The sequence below is a fragment of the Apis florea genome, unplaced genomic scaffold, assembly GCF_048593485.1.
Source record: "Apis florea isolate Af1SG1 unplaced genomic scaffold, ASM4859348v1 contig_3391_pilon, whole genome shotgun sequence".
Lineage (NCBI taxonomy): Eukaryota > Metazoa > Arthropoda > Insecta > Hymenoptera > Apidae > Apis > Apis florea.
Genome location: NW_028256754.1, coordinates 1,538,573 through 1,560,440, shown reverse-complemented (window position 1 = coordinate 1,560,440; position 21,868 = coordinate 1,538,573). Strand labels below are relative to the sequence as shown.

Here is a 21,868-nt window from a genome sequence, read left to right as displayed (position 1 = left end):
ATATATATTATAATTTATTATATGTATTTATAATTTATATATTTTTATATGATTGCGAATAATCCAGAGATTAAAAAATCTTTTACTTGTATAAATATTTATCTTTATTTTTATTTCTAAAATAAATTTTAAAAAATTAATCAAAAAATTAAAATGATTAAAAAAATGAGAAAAAAAATGTAATATATCTATTCATATAAATATAAATGAATTTAATAAGCAAATATTGTGTATAATATGCAAAACAATAATTTATATATTATATTAAAATTTTATTTATTATATATTATATATTATAAATTCTATATATTATAAATTTATATATTATAAATTTTGACGTGTAAAATTTGAAAATGACACTTTTAATTGTAGGAATTTGTAGTTGAAATACTTATATATTTACAATGTTGTGAAATTTTAGGGATTTTTATTGCGAGTTACATAAATATTAAATTTTTAAACAATAAAAGCACTATATTCAAATTACACAATTAATTTAAAACATTTTTTCTTTATTATACAAGGTATTCTTAATTATACAATTATATAGTAATATATTCATTGCACATTTTTAAGAATCGATTGTAGAGATAAAAAAATAATATAATAAATTATATAACTATAATAAATTAATAAATTATATAAATATATATAATATAAAATAATATAAATTCTATTTCAAAAATTGATATGTATAAATATTAAGATTTATTTATTAAGTTATAAATAATTGAAATTTATGTTAAACAAAGCAAGATAGAATGAAACATTTTTATCTTTGTTATAGCGTTATTCTATCTTATTTTATTTAATATAAACTTAAATTGCTTATAATTTAACAAATATTAATAATCACTATATTTATATATCAATTTTTATTTTTGTTTTAATTTCTAAAATCGATTCTCCAAAAATATTTCAAAATATTTCAAAATATATTCTGTATATTTATTTCAATTATAAATTATATCATTGCAAGCAGAATATTTCAATACTTTACAACTCAGTTTAAATTAAAAATTCCCAAATGAATACGCATCGTGTGTATATATTCGTCTTTATATGTTATAAATATAATTATAAATTTATTAATTTTTGAACTTTTTAAATGTTTTTGCTATGAAATTTTAATTGTAATTCATTTGTTTTCCACAAAATATTATTATTTATATCGATTATTTAATAAAATTAAATTAGTAATAAAAAATGTATTAATTAATTAGGATTATAAAAATATTCATACATTTTTTAGCTTTATATATTCTATTCTATTAATTTTTCAAAAAGATAAGACTTATATAATATATTAAATAAAGTTTATTACAAATTCAGTAAATTTATTTATTATTATATAGTTTAATTTATTATAAAATTATTTGAATTATTAAAATTATATATTTTTATTTGTTAAATAAATCAAATTATTTAATTTATAATATTTTGAAGTTTATTCAAAATCATTAAAAAATATTTCATGAAAAATTCACATAACAATACAATAATTATATATTGTTATCTATTAATTTATGTATTATTATTATTAAATATATAAAAATAAAAAAAATTATTACAAAAAAATCTAAATTAAAATGTTAAACTATTTAATTTTATATATTATAATTTCGAGATAAAAGTTTATAAATAAAATTGATTTAATAAAAATAAACAATTGATAAAAATAATAATTCATATTTGTAATATCGTCTTGACATACTTTATACAATATAATACTGATCTTGAATTCTTGGTATCGATAATTCGCCAACTAATATCAATCAAAACACCTATCAAATGATTTAGTTTGTTTATATTCTGTGACTCATTTTATTGAATGAACATTAATAATCTTTTCTAGTGATTATTATTTTTATAACATATCAACACTGAATTTATGAAAAAGATCTCGTTCATGCTTCATTTTGAAGGAACTTTTTTATTATGCGTTAAAGTACAAAGTTATCTTTGTTTTGGTGATTTTATATATAGATTTCGTTAATATATAATACGAAATAAATTGGCGGAAATATACATTTCATGTGAAATGATACTGTCATTATATTGTTTAATGAGGTTACGTCGGTATAAATGACAGTATATTAGTCAAATATAAAGTTAAACCTAAAAGTCATGTAAAAGAAATGTTCAAAAGGATTGGGATTGAAACATTTTGTTAATTTCAATTGTGATACATTACAATATAAATACTTTGTGAGAATTTAATGAATGAAGGCAAAACGAGATATTTTGCGGGGGGTCTTTACTGGGGTTATTGTGACCCAAGTAGACCAAAAATCCGCTTTAATAGTAAGGTAAAGAATTTTTCTAATATATTTTACTTTTTTTATCATAACAATATTACTATTATTATATATTATTATATATGTAAGTTTATACTTACAATTATAGCATAAGCATAATTATATTATACATTATATATTATATAGTCAATAAATTTTTTTATCAATATTATCATTTTTTTTATTCTTATACAATATTTTAAAATTTTTAAAATAAGAAATTTTTTTTATTAAAAATATACAAATATTTATAATATATTTATTTTATTGACACATAAGATTAATTGCAATTTTGTTGACTTATAATTATTTAGCTTTCGATCAAGACTGCCAATGTAAGACTGAACTACTGATGTATGGAATAATTGTCTTTAACATTAAATACGGACAGCATCAATGGGAAACTGTTTCTCGTGTTTTAAGGTGTCTCTTCCACCAGCCACTGCCACAAGATCTTCATCATTTGATTATAAGGACGGTATGATTTTATTGATTATTATTTATTTTTTTATTTTACATAATTATTATTTCTTATTATTTTATTTAATATCTATCAATTATATTATTATAATATAATTATGGATTATAAATAATTTTATTAATACATATAGAAATATGATTTTTTTATTTTTATTATTTTTTATTATATACAATTAATAAAAGTTAGTAAAATTTTATCAATGTATTTACTTATTATTAATATTTAACTTATTATATGTTATTATTAAATATATTTTTTATAAATGTATATATATTTAATTATATTAAAAATATATATATATATATATATATATATATATATAAATGATTTTAGAAACAATGGAACTAAGAGGTTCATTCTTAAATTCTTGCCAACAAACTGGGTCTTTAGTGCCTGAAACACATATAAATGGAAACAGAAAATCAGTAACTACACTATCAACATTTAACAATGTAGGATCTGATAATTGTGGATCTATGCCTACTGTACAAAATAATTTGCGTTCGTCAAGAGGATTTTATGCACGATTATCACCATTGGGTAAATCTGGAACATCATCTGGTCTTAATGCAACTGAATCAAAACAACAGAAAGAACCATCAGAAAGCAAGTTAAATGCTCTATTTGATCAATATAAGGTAAAATTTTAAAAAATTTTTTCAATTTTTCTCTTTTTTATTTTATTATATTAATCTACATCTTTATTGCATTACATTCATTTTTTTAAACTATTTTCTACAAATAAAAGAATTTATATAAATTTTTATTAATTTAATTATATTAATCATATATGAATTATAATATTAATTATATTAATTATAATGTCAAAAAATATTATATTTAACTTTTTTTATTTAAAAGTATTTGAAATTTAATTTATATTTAAATATAGTTATTTTTTTATTGATATCTATTATTATTTTTATTTATAGGATTCACATGAAGATGTAATTTTAGCTGATGGTATAGAAAGACTTTGTAATGATTTACAATTGTCACCAGATGAATTTAAAGTACTTGTTCTTGCTTGGAAATTGAATGCTAAACAGATGTGCCAATTTACACGTCAAGAATTTGTAACAGGTTTGAAAATGATGAAAGTAGACAGTATACGTGGTATACAAGCAAGATTACCTGAAATTGTTCAAGAATTAACTGTAAACAATGATTTATTTAAAGATCTCTATCGATTTACATTCCGATTCGGTTTAGATGTTAATTCTGGTCAGAGAATATTACCAGCTGATATGGCAATTGTTTTATGGAAACTTGTTTTTACAATACGTGAACCACCTCTTTTGTCAAAATGGCTTAAATTTCTTGAGTGTCATCATGTTCGAGGCATACCTAGAGATACATGGAATATGTTTTTAAATTTTGCTGAAAGTATTGGCAATGATCTTAGCATTTATGATGATGCAGAAGCATGGCCAAGTTTGTTTGATGATTTTGTGGAATATGAAAATGATCAAATGAACCAAAATATCAGTAAAGATGATTTGAAAGATGCTTCTATTGATAATTAATAATAGGAAAAACTAATTATAAACAAATATTCTCATTATATATTTAATCTCTGAACATAATTATTTAAAATTGTTTGACACTGAAATGAGAAAAATATTCATCTTATAATATTTTTTATTTATTTCTTTATTTTTTCATTATGCACTATCTAATAAAAAAGATGATTAAATAAATTGCCCTAATAAAATTACTGTTCAAAGAATTTTATTCAGGGATATATAAACTGATATATTTAATAAATATATTAGAAAACAATTTCTATAATCTAAATTTGCGATACATAGTAGTATGAATCTATATAACTTTCTAAACATTCATATTTTTTAAATTTTTCAAGATATTGGTATATAGAGTATCCATTTCATTTTTAAACATAATTATCTCCCAAATTATTAGTCATTTTAAAAAATATTTAAAATAAAATAACATTGTTTTGAGGAAAACATAAAATATTTATAGTTATAAATCTTCTTTAGGTAATTTGCTTCTGAAATTTTAAGATGGTTTTCGTTTTTTTATGTTATATAATTATTAATTCATTTATTGATAATGATATACGTTTATATAAAAAAGATTCTCTGTAAAAAAAAAATACTAATTCATATGAAAGATAAGAAAAACACAAACAAAAAAAAAGAAGACAAATATCATTTAAATGTTTCTTATTTTTCATTAATATAATATATTTTTATAAAATTTAAGTTAAAATATCTTCTAAACTAATGATTTTTTGAAATATATATGGATTAATACTTTTTTTAAAGAAAATATTAATAAAATACATCAATTAAAATGCATTAAAAATTATATAATTTCATTTAAAAAAATAAAGATCAATTTAAAATTTCAAAAGCATGTTCATTTAAAAAAGATTTGAGATTATAAAATATTTCTTTTGAAACAATATAAATTTCATTTTAAGCATTTTTTGATTTATAATTTGAGAGATAATGTATATGAAATGATACCCTAGAAAAAAAAAAACAGATATAAGAAAGTAAAAGAAAGAGATTTTATATTACATAAAAATAATAAATTAAAATAATTTAAAATTTATTTAATATCTCATTAATACAATATATATGCCATAATTTTGTTTAAAACATGTATAAACATGCTACTGTCAAACAAATTTGGTTATTTGTAATCATGATTTATGATATTACTTTAAACAAATGTATGATTTATTTAAATTATGTTCCTATTTATTTTTTAAATGTCAATAATTGAACTTTGACTATGATTAAAATCATCATTAAAACTATTAAATTTTATTTTAAATATAATTGATAATGATAATATAATTGATTACATATGTATATAGTGCCATGTCTTTCGAAAATATTAAAAAATTATAAAAATTAATGATAATATATCATTGAATAATTATATGGAACGTTAATATTTCTACAAAAATGTGCTATATATTTACAATTTTGATCATCAAAAAAAATTTTTAACATCATATAAATTTATTTTAAAAATTAATTTTAGTAATATTTCTAAAATATTAAAAATATGTTTAAACCTATTTTATTTTTAATATCCTTCTCTATTTATCAAAAGTACAAGGAAAAGATAATAAAATAAAATATAATTTTAAAAATAATTTGCATAGAGGATCTTTTTATGTAATATAATTGGGAATAAATAAAATTATCAGCAGTATAGTATGTTTTGTTTAAGTAAAATAAAATAAAAATTCAATAACTTCATTGTGATTAATATATCGAAGAATGGAAACTTTGTTCCAAATTCAATGTATAGAAAATATATAATTATATATAATTAATTGTAGTAGTAATTAATCGTTTTTGAATAAAAAATATTATTATTCAAAAGTTTATGTAACATATCTGTATAAAGTATATTAAAAATTATAAATCATAATTTAAGAGAAACAAAAAATAGTACATAATTTAATATAAAAATAAATATTGTATAAAATTATGTTGTGTACTAAATTTATATAAAAAAAAAAGGATATTTTCTAATAATATTTATAATATGATAAAGATCCTCTGTGTCATATTATTCAAAATATTTTATAAAATTATAAAAATTACATAAGTAAATATATAACTTAACAGACGCACATATATTATTAATTTATTTTGGTGACTTAACATAGAGTTATCTATATTTAAATTCAGGTTTACTAAATAAATAGCTTTATGATACTTTTATATTTGAAATATGCTTGTAAAAAATTTTTTTCAATTAGATTCTGAAAATTAATCTCCAAAAATATATGATATTATTTTTATTGTGATAATTTTTTATCAGATATAATAATGTATAAGCATTGTTTAAAAATATACATAATGACAATGCAATGAAATGAACAGTTAAATGGAATAAAATAATAAAATTTTAATTATATAACAGATATATAATTTTATTAAATATAAATTGTAATAATGTTTGATTTTATAATGAAAATATAAATATATTCAAAGTAAAATATATTCGAAAAGCTTGAGCATTTAAAAAACTGGAGAAGTATAAATTTTCGTAAGTTAAATGTTCATGATTTGATATGTATCAAAAATAATAATTTTAATTTTTTAAATATAATTGATTTATTGATAAGAAGTCAACAATATTATTATAAACTATATATGTACATATTATATTAATAATATAAAAATCAATCATAATTTTACTTATACACATATATATATATATGTATAATACGTATATATATATATATATACACATTATAATATGTAATATCATTACATACTTTATTGTTAGGATAAAATTAGAAATTAAAATTTTACACACACATACGCGCACGCTCTACCGTGCGCGCGCGCGTGCATACACACCACAGAGTTTCATAAATATTTTAAAAAAATACACATTTTTTTCTTGTTATTGTGTTTCATTAAAATTCATGATAAACTTTGAATTTGTTTAGTAAAAATTTGTTTAAATATTTGTATTAATATAAACCTTATGTTTGATTACAAAATAATATCTTAATATACAAAAAATGCAATATGTAAAAACAAAGATTTCAACTAAAATACATTCATCTGTTTTATATATAATTTGAAGTCAAGAATTAATGATTTAATATATTTATAATAAAAGTTTCAGTATTATAAATTTTAATATCTTTCCAAAACTCTATATTGATTTATTGAAATGAATTATAATATTTTTTTTATACATATAATAAATTGTAAATACTCTATCTTTCATAAATCAATTTTTTTTTACTAAATATAAATATATAATTTTCAAAAATATGAAAGTATTATATAATTAAAATTTTGCAAATATGTAAAATTTTAAATAATATATTTTACATTTTTATGTATTAGATAATTAATTTAAAGAAAAGATTATTTATAATTTTTATTTATTTTATACTTATTATATAATATATTAATACCTACAAATTAAAATTCAAATTAATTCATGTTGAAAACTCGATATATTTTTTATAATTAACTCAGAATGAAAAAAATTTAAAATATTAATGTGTGACTTAAAATATAAAGATTATTTATAATATAATCATAGTGATATCTCATAAATAAATACATGTATGTACATATATAAAAATAATTGTGCATTGTATATTTTTGGAGCTTATGACAATCTTATAAAAAATATGAAATAATATAATAATTAATAATATAATAATTACAAATAATATTAATTTTTTAAACATAATTTATAAAAAATTATAAATTTTCCCTATTTAAACAAATATGTGTGTTCTATATATTTCTTAATCAAAAATATTTTTCTATAATAAAATTCTCGTATTTGTAATATTTTATTATATCGTATTATTAATATTTATTTAACTTTTTTTTTAAATAATTTCTATATTAAGTATGTTAATATAAAATTTGTAAATCATTTTCATATTATTGTGTATAATTTTGGTTAAATGTAATATCCCTAGATTGTTAGTAATATACTTGGTATTTAATTGTAAAGATATTATATTGTACAGCATAGTACAAAAATACTAAAAATATATAAGAAATATAATTTATTTATTTCAATTTATTGAATATAATATATAATAAATTTATCATTTCATAATATTTTTTCTATATTTTTTGGAAAAAATAAACGTAAATTATTTTGAAAATAGAAAGTAACATGTACATGTTATTGATTGTGCCATCTATAAACTTACTGTATCATTGCTATTATAGACGATTGAATTATTCACTTGGTGTTTTTCGGTTGTACGATTACAGTGTTTTGTTCGGAATGCCTTGCTTTTATTACAATCAGTATGTGTATGTGTGTACAGGTTAGATATTTGATGATTTCGGGATACATATAAAAATCATTTTCAAAAATTGATTATTCCGCGCAACATGCTAGAAGTTGGAAGTCGTATTTGTATGTACTGGATGAAAATTCGTTTATCATTTCCATTATTTGAATTTATTCATTTTGTAGTGAGTATTTGTAGCGAATAAATAATTTCATTTGTATTCTAATTTAAATTTATTCTTTAATATTGATTCTTAACCTTACTAATATTTTTAATGCATTTTTAATTAATCAATGTTGAATATTTTATTATTTTCATATCTATTAATCTACTATAAATTAAAAAATATTATTTATTTATGTTTCTTAATGCTTTATCTTATATATTTGCACATATATATGTATATATATATACATATATATATATCCTTATATATATATACATATACGAAATATTCTTATGCTGTGTATGCGCGTGTGTATACAGTAAAAGTCAGAAATGAATATTATATCTTAAAATATTTATTTAATAATATTTATTTAATAGTTATGTATGTATGTCAAATATGATATGTTAAAAACATCCAAGTCTTTTGTTATTAATTTATATTCATATATTGTTTGTACTTTTATCAGTTCTAATGTATGTTTTGATATAAATATAAAATTTATTAAATAAATTGCTTACTTTCAAGATATATACTCATTTTACTTTCATTAGTATATATATATATATACATACATGAGAATAATGATAATTATTAAATATAGCAAACTATATAAATTTATTAATGTTAATATTAAATGTCATAATAAATATTTTATCAGTTTATGTAATATTTATTTATTTATATATAATATATAATATATTTTATATATAATATAATTTGTTACATATATTATGCTATTATATTTATATAAAATAATTATATAATTACATTAGAAAAAAAAAATTATATATAAATTATATAAATGTTGTATAATATAAAATAACATTATGTACATGGATTTTAATGTATATGAAAATTATGTTATAAAATACAATGTTAATATTTTACAAAATTAGAAAAAAAAGAAAGATTAAAGAAAAAAAAAAGAAAGGATAAAGAAATATTGATATATTAGAACTTTTTATTTTAAATTAAATATTAATAATATTATAATTTATTATTATATATTATATATCAAATATAACAAATACTTTATATTATTAAAAAAACAATTAAATAGTAAATTATTTTAATTTTATATTTAAATATATAAAGTATTAATATATTTATGAGATATTTTTAGAGAGTAAATTTTAAAAGTTAAAATAAATAAAACTTGATATACAAAAATTGTTTATTGAAAACTTATTTATTAAGTTACAATTGAAATTTATATTAAACAAAGTAAAACAGCTTTATCTCTACGATTGTATCTATTTTTCTTTACAAACTAATCAAACTTATATTGCTTATAATTCAATAAATAATCAATTAATATTTTATCCATTATTTTTAAGTTTGTTTTAAATTCTAGAATTGAATTTCTCAAAAATGGTCTTAAAATATATTAATGTATATTAATAATTATTATTATTAGTATTAAATATTATTTTATATATAATATATTTATTTGATCTTTCTGAAAATGATAAAAATATATTTTATTTTTATTTATGTAGAGAATAATTAAGTACATTTAATTAATATGTTCATTCTAATGTTATATATTTAACAAAAGGGAAATTTTGCAGAAAAACAAAAAAAAATTGATTATTTTAATTCAATTTAATTTTATAATCTATATAGTTTATACTATATTTTGAATATTTTATGAGAAATATAAAGAAAAGAAAAAAAGTTTCATAAAGAAATTTCATTAGCATTAACATGCAAGTTTTTTCTTATATGTTCTTTTTCTTATATGTACTATTTTAATTTAAAATTAGTATTGCGTGTATATTATATATAAAGTTATAAGTATTTATGTTTAATTCATTTGTTTAGTAATATCAAGTAATTTTTTTTTATTTACATCAATTTATTTAATCAAAAACATAAAGTAGAAAAATAAAATTATTCAAAATCAAAATTTTTTTTAATGTATTAATATATAGTATTAGAATGAAAATAACAATAAATATGCAAATATTTAATTTTTTATATTTTTTAAATATATATAAAATATTTTAAAACAAGAATTAATTTAAATAATTGAATCTTAATCATTTAAAATAAAAAAATATAATATATATATACTTTAAATTAGTTTTACATAATTTTAATCATAAATTTTGATTTTTATTATATGTATATAAAAAATAATATTTGTATTTAAGTAAATTTTCTTCTTAAATATACAAAACATATATATAAATATATAAAATACTTATATATATATTAATCATTTAAAATAAAAAACATATGATATAATTTAATTTTAAATTAGTTTTACATAATCATAAATTTTGATTTTTATTATATATATACGTAAAAAATATTTGTATTTAAATAAAATTTCTTGTTAAATATATATAAAAATTTCAATTTATAATCAATTAAAATTCAATCATGATCATATCATATCAATTTGTTATAAATTTATTAACTCATATATATATTATAATCATATATAATATTGTGATATATTATATATATTATAATATATATATAAATTATAATTTGTGTAAATTTATAAAACAAAAAACTAAAGTAATAAATAAAATAAAAATAGATAAAAAACAGAAATATATATTATATATATATATAAGGCATTTTTTCTCTGGAAAATTTAAAGAAATTTAAACATTTAAACATTTTATATATTATACTATTATATATTACTATTATATTACTATTATATATTATACTATTTATAAATAGTATAAAAAAATAATACAAAACTTTTACAAATAATATAAATTAAAAAATATGATTTATATTTTATAATAGAATGCAATAAAATAATAATTATTATATTTTAAAATCTTAAATAGATTTCTGAAAATTTTTATTTTATTTAAATTAAAATTTTATATATTTTAATTTAAATATATTGTTTAAATACATTATATAATATTTGTAATGTAATGTTAAAATTTGAATATTTATGAAAAAATATAATTATTTAATATTTTGTGAACGATGTATTTATTCTGAATTATATATTTTTTAAATAAGCATTATTTTATTTTTTATTATTTCTTTTTAGGATATATAAATAACAAAAATGTCTGTACACTATAAATTCAAATCCACGTTGGACTATGATACAGTATCCTTTGATGGATTACATATTTCTGTAGCAGATTTGAAGAAGGCTATTTTTCATCAAAAACGCATAGGAAAAAATACTGATTTTGATCTGCAAATAACGAATGCACAAACTAAGGAAGGCAAATATAAAATATTTTTATTTTTTTTATTCATTTGTTTATTAATGAATAATTCTTTTTATAATAATATATATAATTATTTTATAGTAATTGTTTTTATAATTTTATAGTTATTAATTGTATAGTAATTGTATAGTATAAAAATATTTTTTCAGATTATACAGATGATAATGCATTAATTGCAAAAAATACTAGTCTTATTGTTGCTAGAGTTCCATTAACAGTTCAACAAAAACGATCTTGGGACAGAAATGAAGCTCCTTCTTTTAGTAATTTAAAAGATGAATCTAATTTAGGCAGAGCTGTAGATCTTACAAGACTTGATGGCTCTGAAGAAGATAAGATACGAGCAATGATGACTCAATCTACACAAGATTATGATCCCTCAAAGTAGGCTTTTTTCCAAGCAAAATTTTTATTATTATTATTATTATTATTTCATTCTGCATATAATTTTATTTATTTATATCTTTATTTTCTATTTCAAATCATTTTTTTAAAAAATATATTTGTATATTAAAAATGTACATTCATTTTATTAATACCTATGCCTTATGATATATTTTTACAGTTATATGAAAATACGTGGAGCCAATCAAACTGGCGATGTACCTGCAAATTATCGTTGTTATAAATGTCATCAACCTGGACATTGGATTAAAAATTGCCCACTTGGAACAAATCAAGAACCCATAGAAATTAAAAAAAGTACAGGTATTCCAAGAAGTTTTATGGTTCCAGTTGAGGGACCAAGAGTTCCTGGTGCTATGATGACGCCAACAGGTCAATATGCTGTACCAGCTATTGATCAGTACGTTTTAATATATGATTAATAAAATAAATAAATGTATTATATATAAAAAAGTTTATTTAATTTATTCTTATATTTCAGTCAAGCTTATAAAGAAGGTAAAAAAGAACGTCCACCATTTTCACAAGATCCAGAGCCTGCTATAGAAAAACCAGAGATTCCAGAGGATTTGTTATGCAATATTTGCAAAGATCTTTTAACGGATGCAGTAATGATACCATGTTGTGGAAATTCATTTTGCGATGAATGTAAATTTTTTTCTTTTAATAATTTATAATTTTTCTTTTAATATTTATTAATTTATAATTTTTTATAATTTTTATATTTATTTGTAACTATCAGAATTTATTATTAATTTTATATTTTTATTACATATATATATATATATAGGTATTCGGACATTCTTATTAGAATCAGAAGAACATGAATGTCCAGATTGTAATGAGAAAGATGTTTCACCAGAAACACTTATTCCAAATCGTTTTTTACGAAATGCCGTAATGAATTTTAAGAATGAGACTGGATATGCTAAAAGACAAACATATAGGCAATCTTCACAAACAAATAGGCAGTCTACAGTACAATTAGAACAACAAAAGACCGATCAAGCAACAAGTCAGATATCAAATCAAAATAAATCTGTCCAACCTTCAAATGCAACTAATGTGTCTTCACAGGAATATACGGAATCACAAACGGCAAATTTTGATTCTATTCAACAGCAATTTTCAACTAGAACTGTACAACCACAAACGAGTAAGTATCTTTATATATTTATAAATATATATTTATATACAGAATATCCCAAAAATGTTGAAAGGTCTGTAAATTGGAGATTCCTGATGTAATTTTAAACATTTTTCTTTGCAAAAATTTTCATTGGTTTTATTAACAAAAAATACTGGCTAATCATGGAATGCATAGTAATCGAACTGTGACATATAGCATAGCTATATATCAGCAATCGACCATAAGTCCAAGTAGCATATATCGAAGAAGACATGTTGAATATTATAGTTTTTTTCGTGAGATAATTCGATATAATTTAATATAATTTTTTATCGATAAAATATCCATATTCACATATCTTATATTCAACATATTTTTTACGATATATATTGCTTAAATTTGTTCGTGTTCGATCGATAGCATGTAGTCAATGCTACTGTTACAGCTTGATTAGATTAAACTACGCGCTCTATGATTAATTAGTATTTTTTATTAATAACTCGTTAAAGCTGCAATGAAAGTTTTTATGAAGAAAAATGTTGCTTGAAATTACCTCAGGAATCTGTAGTTTACGAATGTTACAACATTTTTAGAACACAGATTTATTGTATATAAGAACAATAAATCTTTAGTAAATAATTTAATATTAATATAAGTTTTTTTACATAATTTATAACTAAAACTTATGTAATTTAAATTATGTAATTTAAATTAATTAATAAATATATATGATATTAATATATATGATATATATTTATAGAACACTTTTAGAAAATCAATTCTAGAAACCAAAATAAATTCATATAAAAATTCATTGATTAAAACTTATTTATAATTAGAAATAATTGAAATTTGTATTAGTCGAAGCAAGACAGAAAATGGTTTAGAATGAGATATTTTTTTACTATTTTTGTTACTATCGTCTTATTTTGTCGTCGTTTTGTTTTATTTAATACGAATTTAAACTGTTTATAATTAATAGATAATTTCAATTGATATTTTTGTATATCAACTTTTATATTTATTTGATTTCTAGAATTAACCCAAGAACCCCAGAATTGGGCATTAAAAAAATTACTGTTGAAAAATAATTAAAAATCTTGAATAAAGTTACTTCAATTAATTACTTATTAAAATGCTTAAATAATATTTCTTCATAACTATTATATAATCTCTGTTTGACATTACAGTTATTTGCAATTATTATTATGTTTTGAACAATAAATTATTGAAGTAACTTAGAGAAGTAACTTTATTTATAACTTCACTTATTAAATTTTGCCTATCACTCTTTTAAAAATATTCTACAAATGTATTAATATCCTGTATAAATATATATATCTTTTATATTTTTATAAAATGAAAAGTAATTTAAAATTTTCATTCCAATAAATTTTTATTAAAAATTATTTAGTTTTTAAATAGCTTTATTTTAATAATTTTTAACACATTAATTTTTTTTAGTTTTTATAAAACTAAATTTTTTTATGTTATAAGATTATATAAAAAAAATAAAAGCTATTTATTATATATAATAGGAAAATTTATATAAATTAATTATTTAAATTTAACATCAAATAATGCAATATATAATAATAGATATAATATAAGAGTTAAATTCAGGCAAAAAAATTATAAAAATCATATTATGCGAAATTTAAATTATTTACAAAAAATAAATTTATGTTCCAAAAATGTTATATTAAAACTACAATAAGTAACAACTATAAAAAAATGAATTAAGCGAATATATGAAAATATAAGTGATTATAATTCAATTACATATATATAAAATATTTTATTATATTATGTATATTATTGTGAAATGTTAAATATCTAAAATGTTTAAAATCTTAAATGTTAAATGTTATATCAAAAAAGCTAACTATTTATAATTATATGTCTGAATCTCTTTTTTTTATTATTATTAAAAAAAAACATATAATATTTAAATTGCAATATAAAATATAAAAATGTATTTGATAAAAATAAAGATAAACGTAATAAGTACATAAAAAAATTAATATATATTGAAGAAAAAAATTTTTTTTTAATTATTTGAAATTTTTTATTTAAAGTAAGTATTTAAAAGTAAGTAAAATATATAAATTCTAAATATAAATGCATTAAAAAATATAACTATAAAACATATATGTTAAAAAATTGTGTAACTATTAATCATATAAAAAAATATTGAGTAAAAAGAGACTCAATTAGTATACTTAATTATATATTATATTATTATATATATATACATTTGTTCAATTAAAATAGGAAAAATCATTTTTAATATAATTTTTTTTACTAATAAAATTAATATTATGTATATAGAATATTTTTAAAAAGAAATTAGACTTTTATATTTTTTATTTTCATAAAATTAAATTTTAATTATTTCGTATTATTCGTATTAACATATAATATTGCAAGAAATGTATTTCGCTGATTTAACCAATTAATGTAGGTTATATTTAACCTAAAACATAACATTTTATGTTTTGAATTTAACTACAATTAGTACAAAATATTATTGTTTCATTGTTTGACGATATGAAATACAAAAAAATACAAATTGTTATATTAAATATTATTTTTAATAGCTCTTCCAGAAACAACATCAGAATCTGATTTGCAAAGTGATTCTGTAACAAAGTTAACAACAGACGAGGAAACTGAAGTTCCACCTCCTCCAGGAACTGAACCATTACTTCCAATACCTGCAATTGGCAGTTCACCGGAAAGAGATAGAGAAAGAAGTGATCCTCCAAGTCGTGAAAAGAAAGAACGTGAAAATGAATATCTAGGAGAAAGACAATCAAGAGAACGTAGACGAAGTTTCAGTAGAGATGGATATCGTGACAGGTAAAAATGTTTAAAATAAGAAAACAAAATTATATAATTAGTAATAATATTTAATTATGTAATTAAATAATATATAAATTATAAGTTATAAATACTTGGTGCCTTATTTGAATTAAATAAAATTTTTTAAATTAATTTTTTTATTTTAATTAAATAAAATTTTTAAATAAATTTGATTATGATATTAAACTATATAATTTTATTTTTATTTATTTAATGATTATTGTTTAGAAGTGGAGAACGTGGTCGCAGAATAGAAAATCTACGGCCTGTAAATAGAAGACGTTCTTTATCTCCTAGACATTCACAACATAGTGAGTATAGTTCTCAAGGAGCACCTTTACAACATTTAATGAATCCGCCTCCATCAAAAAATTATCAAGGATTACCATCTGATGATGGACATTATCCATCCAATATACATTATGATAATGCCATACGTAGATCAACTGAAGATCGTCCAGGCACTCCAACTGTGAGTTTGATATATTTTATATTGAAATGAAAAATATATTGTTTTCTTATATAAATATTATGTAATATTTGTATATATATATACATATATATATATATATATATATCACTATTTCAGGTTGATGAACCACATTTACATGTGTCTTCTTCTGGTAATCAACCACCTTTATTACCTTTTCCACCAGGAGAAGATCGTATTCCTCAACCAAGCTATAATCAACCTCCACCTAATGTACCTCCACATAATCCACCTTTATTACCAGATCCATATATGAATCATCGAATACCTATGTATCCTCATCAGCAAGGCTCTCATTATGGACCTCCACGATATGAAAGACCTCCTTATCAACAACAAGGATATAGACCATCACAACCACCTCGAAATTATAATGGACCACCAAGACCAATTAGGGGATTACATCATCGTAAGTAATATTTCAAGTTTAATTTACAGTTTATTGATATATTGATATAATATTTTTTTAAATATTTTTAATTAAATTCATTTTATTTTATCTTTTATATCTATCTTAAAACAAAAAAAATTAATATTAAACAAAAAAAAAATTAATTTCAATATATGAAATTGTAAAATTTATAAGAATTTATATATTATTTTATGTTAATCTCTTTTTTATATTTATTTTTTTTAAATTATTATTTTTTTTATTTTTTATAATTATTATAATTTAAAAATTATTTTATATTTATTTTCAGGTAATTTTTTTTGTAATTTAGAAATATTTTACTTAGAAATATTTTATTTCAGTTAGTTATAGAGGATTGCAACCACCACCACCAGGATTAAGTAGAAATATTCACAATGGTAATCCACCTGGGTAAGTTGATATATTTTGATAAAAATAATTATATAATAAAAAATTATATCACTTAATTTCTTGAAGAATTTTAATCTATACAATTAATATTATTTTTTAGTATAATTGATGATCCATTAGAAGCTTTCGAACGAATGCTTAGAGAAAAGGATGAACGAGATAGAAGACTTGGAAAGCATAGAAGAAGAAGTAGAACACGATCAAGATCTCGCAGTTACACTAGATCTAGATCACGTTCATTTGGTCGCAGATCACCATTTCCACCTCGTTTAAGTAGATCTAGAAGTCCTCCTTCAAAACGAAGATCTTCAAGATCACCTTTACCTCTTAGAGCACGAAGTCGTACTCCAAAACGTAGATCAAGAAGTGGAAGTTTCTCAATTAGTAGGTAAGATTAAATTTTCCGTTATTTTTCTTTTTATAATATTTAAAGTTTCTGAAATAAAATATTTTATATTATAGATCTAGATCATATTCACGAAGTCAATCTCCTAGATTATCTTTGTCACGTGATAGAGATAGAGAAAGAGATAGAGAGAGAGATCGTGATCGTGATCGTGACCGAGATCGTGATCGTGATCGTGATCGTGATCGTGATCGTGACCGAGATCGAGAACGTGATCGGGATCGTGATCGAGATCGTGAACGTGATCGCGAACGTGAACGTGAACGTGAACGAGATCGTGAACGAGATCGTGAACGTGATCGCGAACGTGAACGTGAACGTGAACGTGAACGTGACAGGGATAGAGAATTACTTCCTAGATATCGATCACCGGTCAGATCACCTCCAAGGTATAATTATATATAACTTTTATGAAAATATTCATTTAAATTATAATTAAATAGTTATAATTGATTTATAATTATGGATAATGCTTTTAGATTTCAAAGAGAGAGGGATCGTGATAGAGATCGGCCAAGATCACGTGAACCTAGAGAAGGGTATAATAGTTATTATAATGATTCACCAGCACATGATTATCAATTCAGAGATCGAGAAAGAGATTTACCCTCTCGAGATAGACCAATTCCGAGATATCCAGTAAGAAACCAAGCAGCTCAGCATAATATACCACCTTTGCTGCCGCATCTAGTCACTGGAAGTCATCCTCCACCTCTTATGTCATTGGGACCTCCACCTACGGACAGGAAAGACTATTATGATTCCTACAACAGGTATTTCCGCCTCAATAGTACTTTAATTCATGTACACGCTAAGCAGACAGTCTACCGTGCCTTATGCTGCTGTCCTGGTTAAGACTGCTCCGGAATTATGGTGAATGTAACGAGAGCGAAATAATCAATTTTATGATACTTTAAAGATAATGTATACAAATACGTTTTTTTAAAAGCATATTTATATTCATGTATATGTATATTATACATATACATTTAATAAATGCGCGCGTGCGCATGCATACATGCATATATACGTAAACAAGAATAGTTGTATAAATTGATAAATCATACATATAATTAATAAATAAAACTTAATTTTAGTATGTATAGAAATATATTATATAATATATGAAGAAATTAAAGAGATTATATCAAATTATTTTTATTAATTAAAAATATTTCTTGAATAATAATAATTGGAAAAAATTTATTCAACTATTCAAATAATATTATATTTTTGTTATCACAAGAATGATATGTTCATAGTAGTGTGTTGTGAGATTTCCAAGTATGAATCGATATACAAATCGATATAAAAATAATTATATTAAATTGTAAAAAGTTTTTAATTTCCTACGTAAATGTGTCTGATTGAAAAATATTTTGTTTCATTCACCTGCATTTCAAGTAACTATATTATTCATTAATAATAGTAATGATTATTCCGGAATAGGAATAATATTTTATTACATTTGTAGACATCATGAAAACATTACAATGAAATGATAAAAATAATTGTTAATTTTAAAATAAATTATTAGGTTGTAAATAATATAACGATTGCTTTGTACGCATAATGTTGATTAAAAAAAATAGTCATTACTTTATTTATGGCCAAGTCTATAAAATCATTAATAATTTTGTTTCATAAGCATTAAAAAGAATACGTAAGTTAGTTATTAAGTCTTAAAACTATAATTTAAAAATTTAACGCGATTTAAACAAAATGTCGCAATAAAAAGTGCATGTTATTGCTTTTCTAAATACTGATTTGATTTATATAGGTGATATAAAATATTAGAAAAGTGTGTAAATGAATGTGTGTGACATATACGCACGACACGCACACATGTGCGCGCACGTGTGTTTTCTGTTGTATTTTTTTGCTGTATTTTTATTAAAAAATACTGTATGTACTAAAAAGATTATTCAGAAGATTATTTTAATATTTAAATAATTACTAAAAATATTATACATATAATAATTCTTTTGAATAATTGCATAATAACTTCATAAAGTAAAATTCAAATATAATAATCTTAATTATCCAAAATAAATTTAAAAAGCGAATGAATAAATATAATAAAATATAATAAATATAATAAAAATTTATTAAATAAAAAAATTTATTTAATAGAAAAATTGTGTAATATTTTTTATTTTCAATATAATAATATCATAAAAACATCTTAATATTTATTCATGAAATTATGGATAATTGAGATTAAGATATATTAAAATTTAGAATATATTAGTTAATTTAATGCCTTTAATTATATAGTTATTAAATTATAACTATAATTTATTCATTTATAAAATTTTATTTGATAAGATATGAATAGAATAATATATTATTATTTGTTTGAATTTTTATATCAATGTATTAATTAATACATTATTAGGATTATTAGAATTTGCAAAATGATAAACTCGAAAAAAAGAGATTGCATTATTATGGAATACAGCAAATCTTTTAGCCACACTTTACAAAAAAAAAAGCTAAAAAAAAAAATAAATTATCTCGAACAAATAAAATCTCCTATATATGGATTATTCTCTTTGTTTTATTTGAGTATCTGTTCAAATCATTTTAATGTAATTTAATAGATATATATTTTCAAATGTTGGAAGAGTTGAAAAAAATATCGATGATTTTATTAGGGATAAAAAAAAAGAAATTTTTTTTATATTTTGAAAAATTAAAAATGATCAAAATAGAATTTACTGAAAATAATGGCGAATGTTTCAAAAAATATAAGTTATATTATTTCTTTTTAAGTAAATAATAACTTTATTTTAAAAAGGCACCAAATTAACTTATAATTCTAATATTTGAAAATCAATTTATTTTGTGATAAATTAATTTTTTCTTATATTAAAGTATGTTTTTATATTTTTAAAATATTGTATTTAATATGTCTATTCTATATTTTAAATGTTTCCATTAATTTAAAAAAATTTAATTTTTATATATATATATATATATATATATATCTATATATATATATATATATATATATATATATATATAAATTGCTAAATTAAAAAACAAAAAACATTTTCAAAAATGAAGCAATTAACATGAAATAAATTTTGAAATAATATATAATTTTTTTATACTCGTATAATTCAAAATTTTCATGTAAATTGGAAAACATTTAATTGAAAGGATCTAATATTAATGAAAATAAGTGTAAATAAAAAAATAATACTTATTTTCATTAGTTTTATTTTAAAATAATTCGAAAAATAATTGTATAAATATTATTTAAAAAAATTTATAATAATATAATACAATAAATTAAAAATTTATATATTTATATATAAGATTATTAATTACAATAATATAATGTAGTAAATGAAATAAAGAAAATCTTATTATTAATGATCCTTTCTAATTTCATGTTCTTCAATAATAATTTTTTTTGTATTGTTAAATCATACAATATTAATGTAGCTTACGAAATACGATTTAGAAAACTGATACTATACAAATTCAATATTTTATTATCTATGATAAGCAATAATTGAAATTTTCATTTATATAACTAAAAAATTGGTGTAAATAATCACTTAACTAATTAATTATACGTATATATATGTATATACATTCACATAATAGATTCCCTCTTAATCAAGCTTGATGAGATCAAACCTTAAACAATTAATCTAATGATATTATTCATTTAAATGTATTAATTGTAAATAAAAATATATATGTATATATATATATATATATGCATATAATATTTTTTATTTATATATAAAATATAATAATAATACAATAACATATATATAAAAAAAATAGTA

The 21,868-nt window shown here is 19.2% G+C and overlaps 2 protein-coding genes across 5 annotated transcripts in view; both read left to right on the top strand.

Annotated features, from left to right (window-relative positions):
• The first annotated feature begins 1,735 nt into the window (after positions 1–1,735).
• Positions 1,736–5,670, top strand: SCCRO3 (defective in cullin neddylation 1 domain containing SCCRO3). Its single transcript, XM_086912500.1, has 4 exons — positions 1,736–2,309; positions 2,612–2,775; positions 3,112–3,416; positions 3,711–5,670. The coding sequence occupies exons 2-4, from the start codon at positions 2,694–2,696 to the stop codon at positions 4,302–4,304; spliced, it is 981 nt and encodes a 326-aa protein (XP_086768626.1). The 5' UTR covers positions 1,736–2,309; positions 2,612–2,693; the 3' UTR covers positions 4,305–5,670.
• Positions 5,671–8,473: 2,803 nt separating this feature from the next.
• LOC100868551 (uncharacterized) overlaps positions 8,474–21,868 on the top strand; it is an 18,844-nt gene continuing 5,449 nt past the window's right edge. For all 4 annotated transcript variants that reach the window (XM_086912497.1, XM_086912495.1, XM_086912496.1 and 1 more), the window contains exons 1-13: positions 8,474–8,741; positions 11,755–11,938; positions 12,094–12,328; positions 12,510–12,749; positions 12,831–12,997; positions 13,140–13,505; positions 16,079–16,340; positions 16,572–16,815; positions 16,933–17,242; positions 17,587–17,656; positions 17,757–18,044; positions 18,119–18,451; positions 18,542–18,835. In XM_086912497.1, the coding sequence (XP_086768623.1) occupies positions 11,773–11,938; positions 12,094–12,328; positions 12,510–12,749; positions 12,831–12,997; positions 13,140–13,505; positions 16,079–16,340; positions 16,572–16,815; positions 16,933–17,242; positions 17,587–17,656; positions 17,757–18,044; positions 18,119–18,451; positions 18,542–18,835 (2,975 nt within the window). In that variant the 5' untranslated portion in view covers positions 8,474–8,741; positions 11,755–11,772. The remainder of the gene's footprint in view (positions 8,742–11,754; positions 11,939–12,093; positions 12,329–12,509; positions 12,750–12,830; positions 12,998–13,139; positions 13,506–16,078; positions 16,341–16,571; positions 16,816–16,932; positions 17,243–17,586; positions 17,657–17,756; positions 18,045–18,118; positions 18,452–18,541; positions 18,836–21,868) is intronic.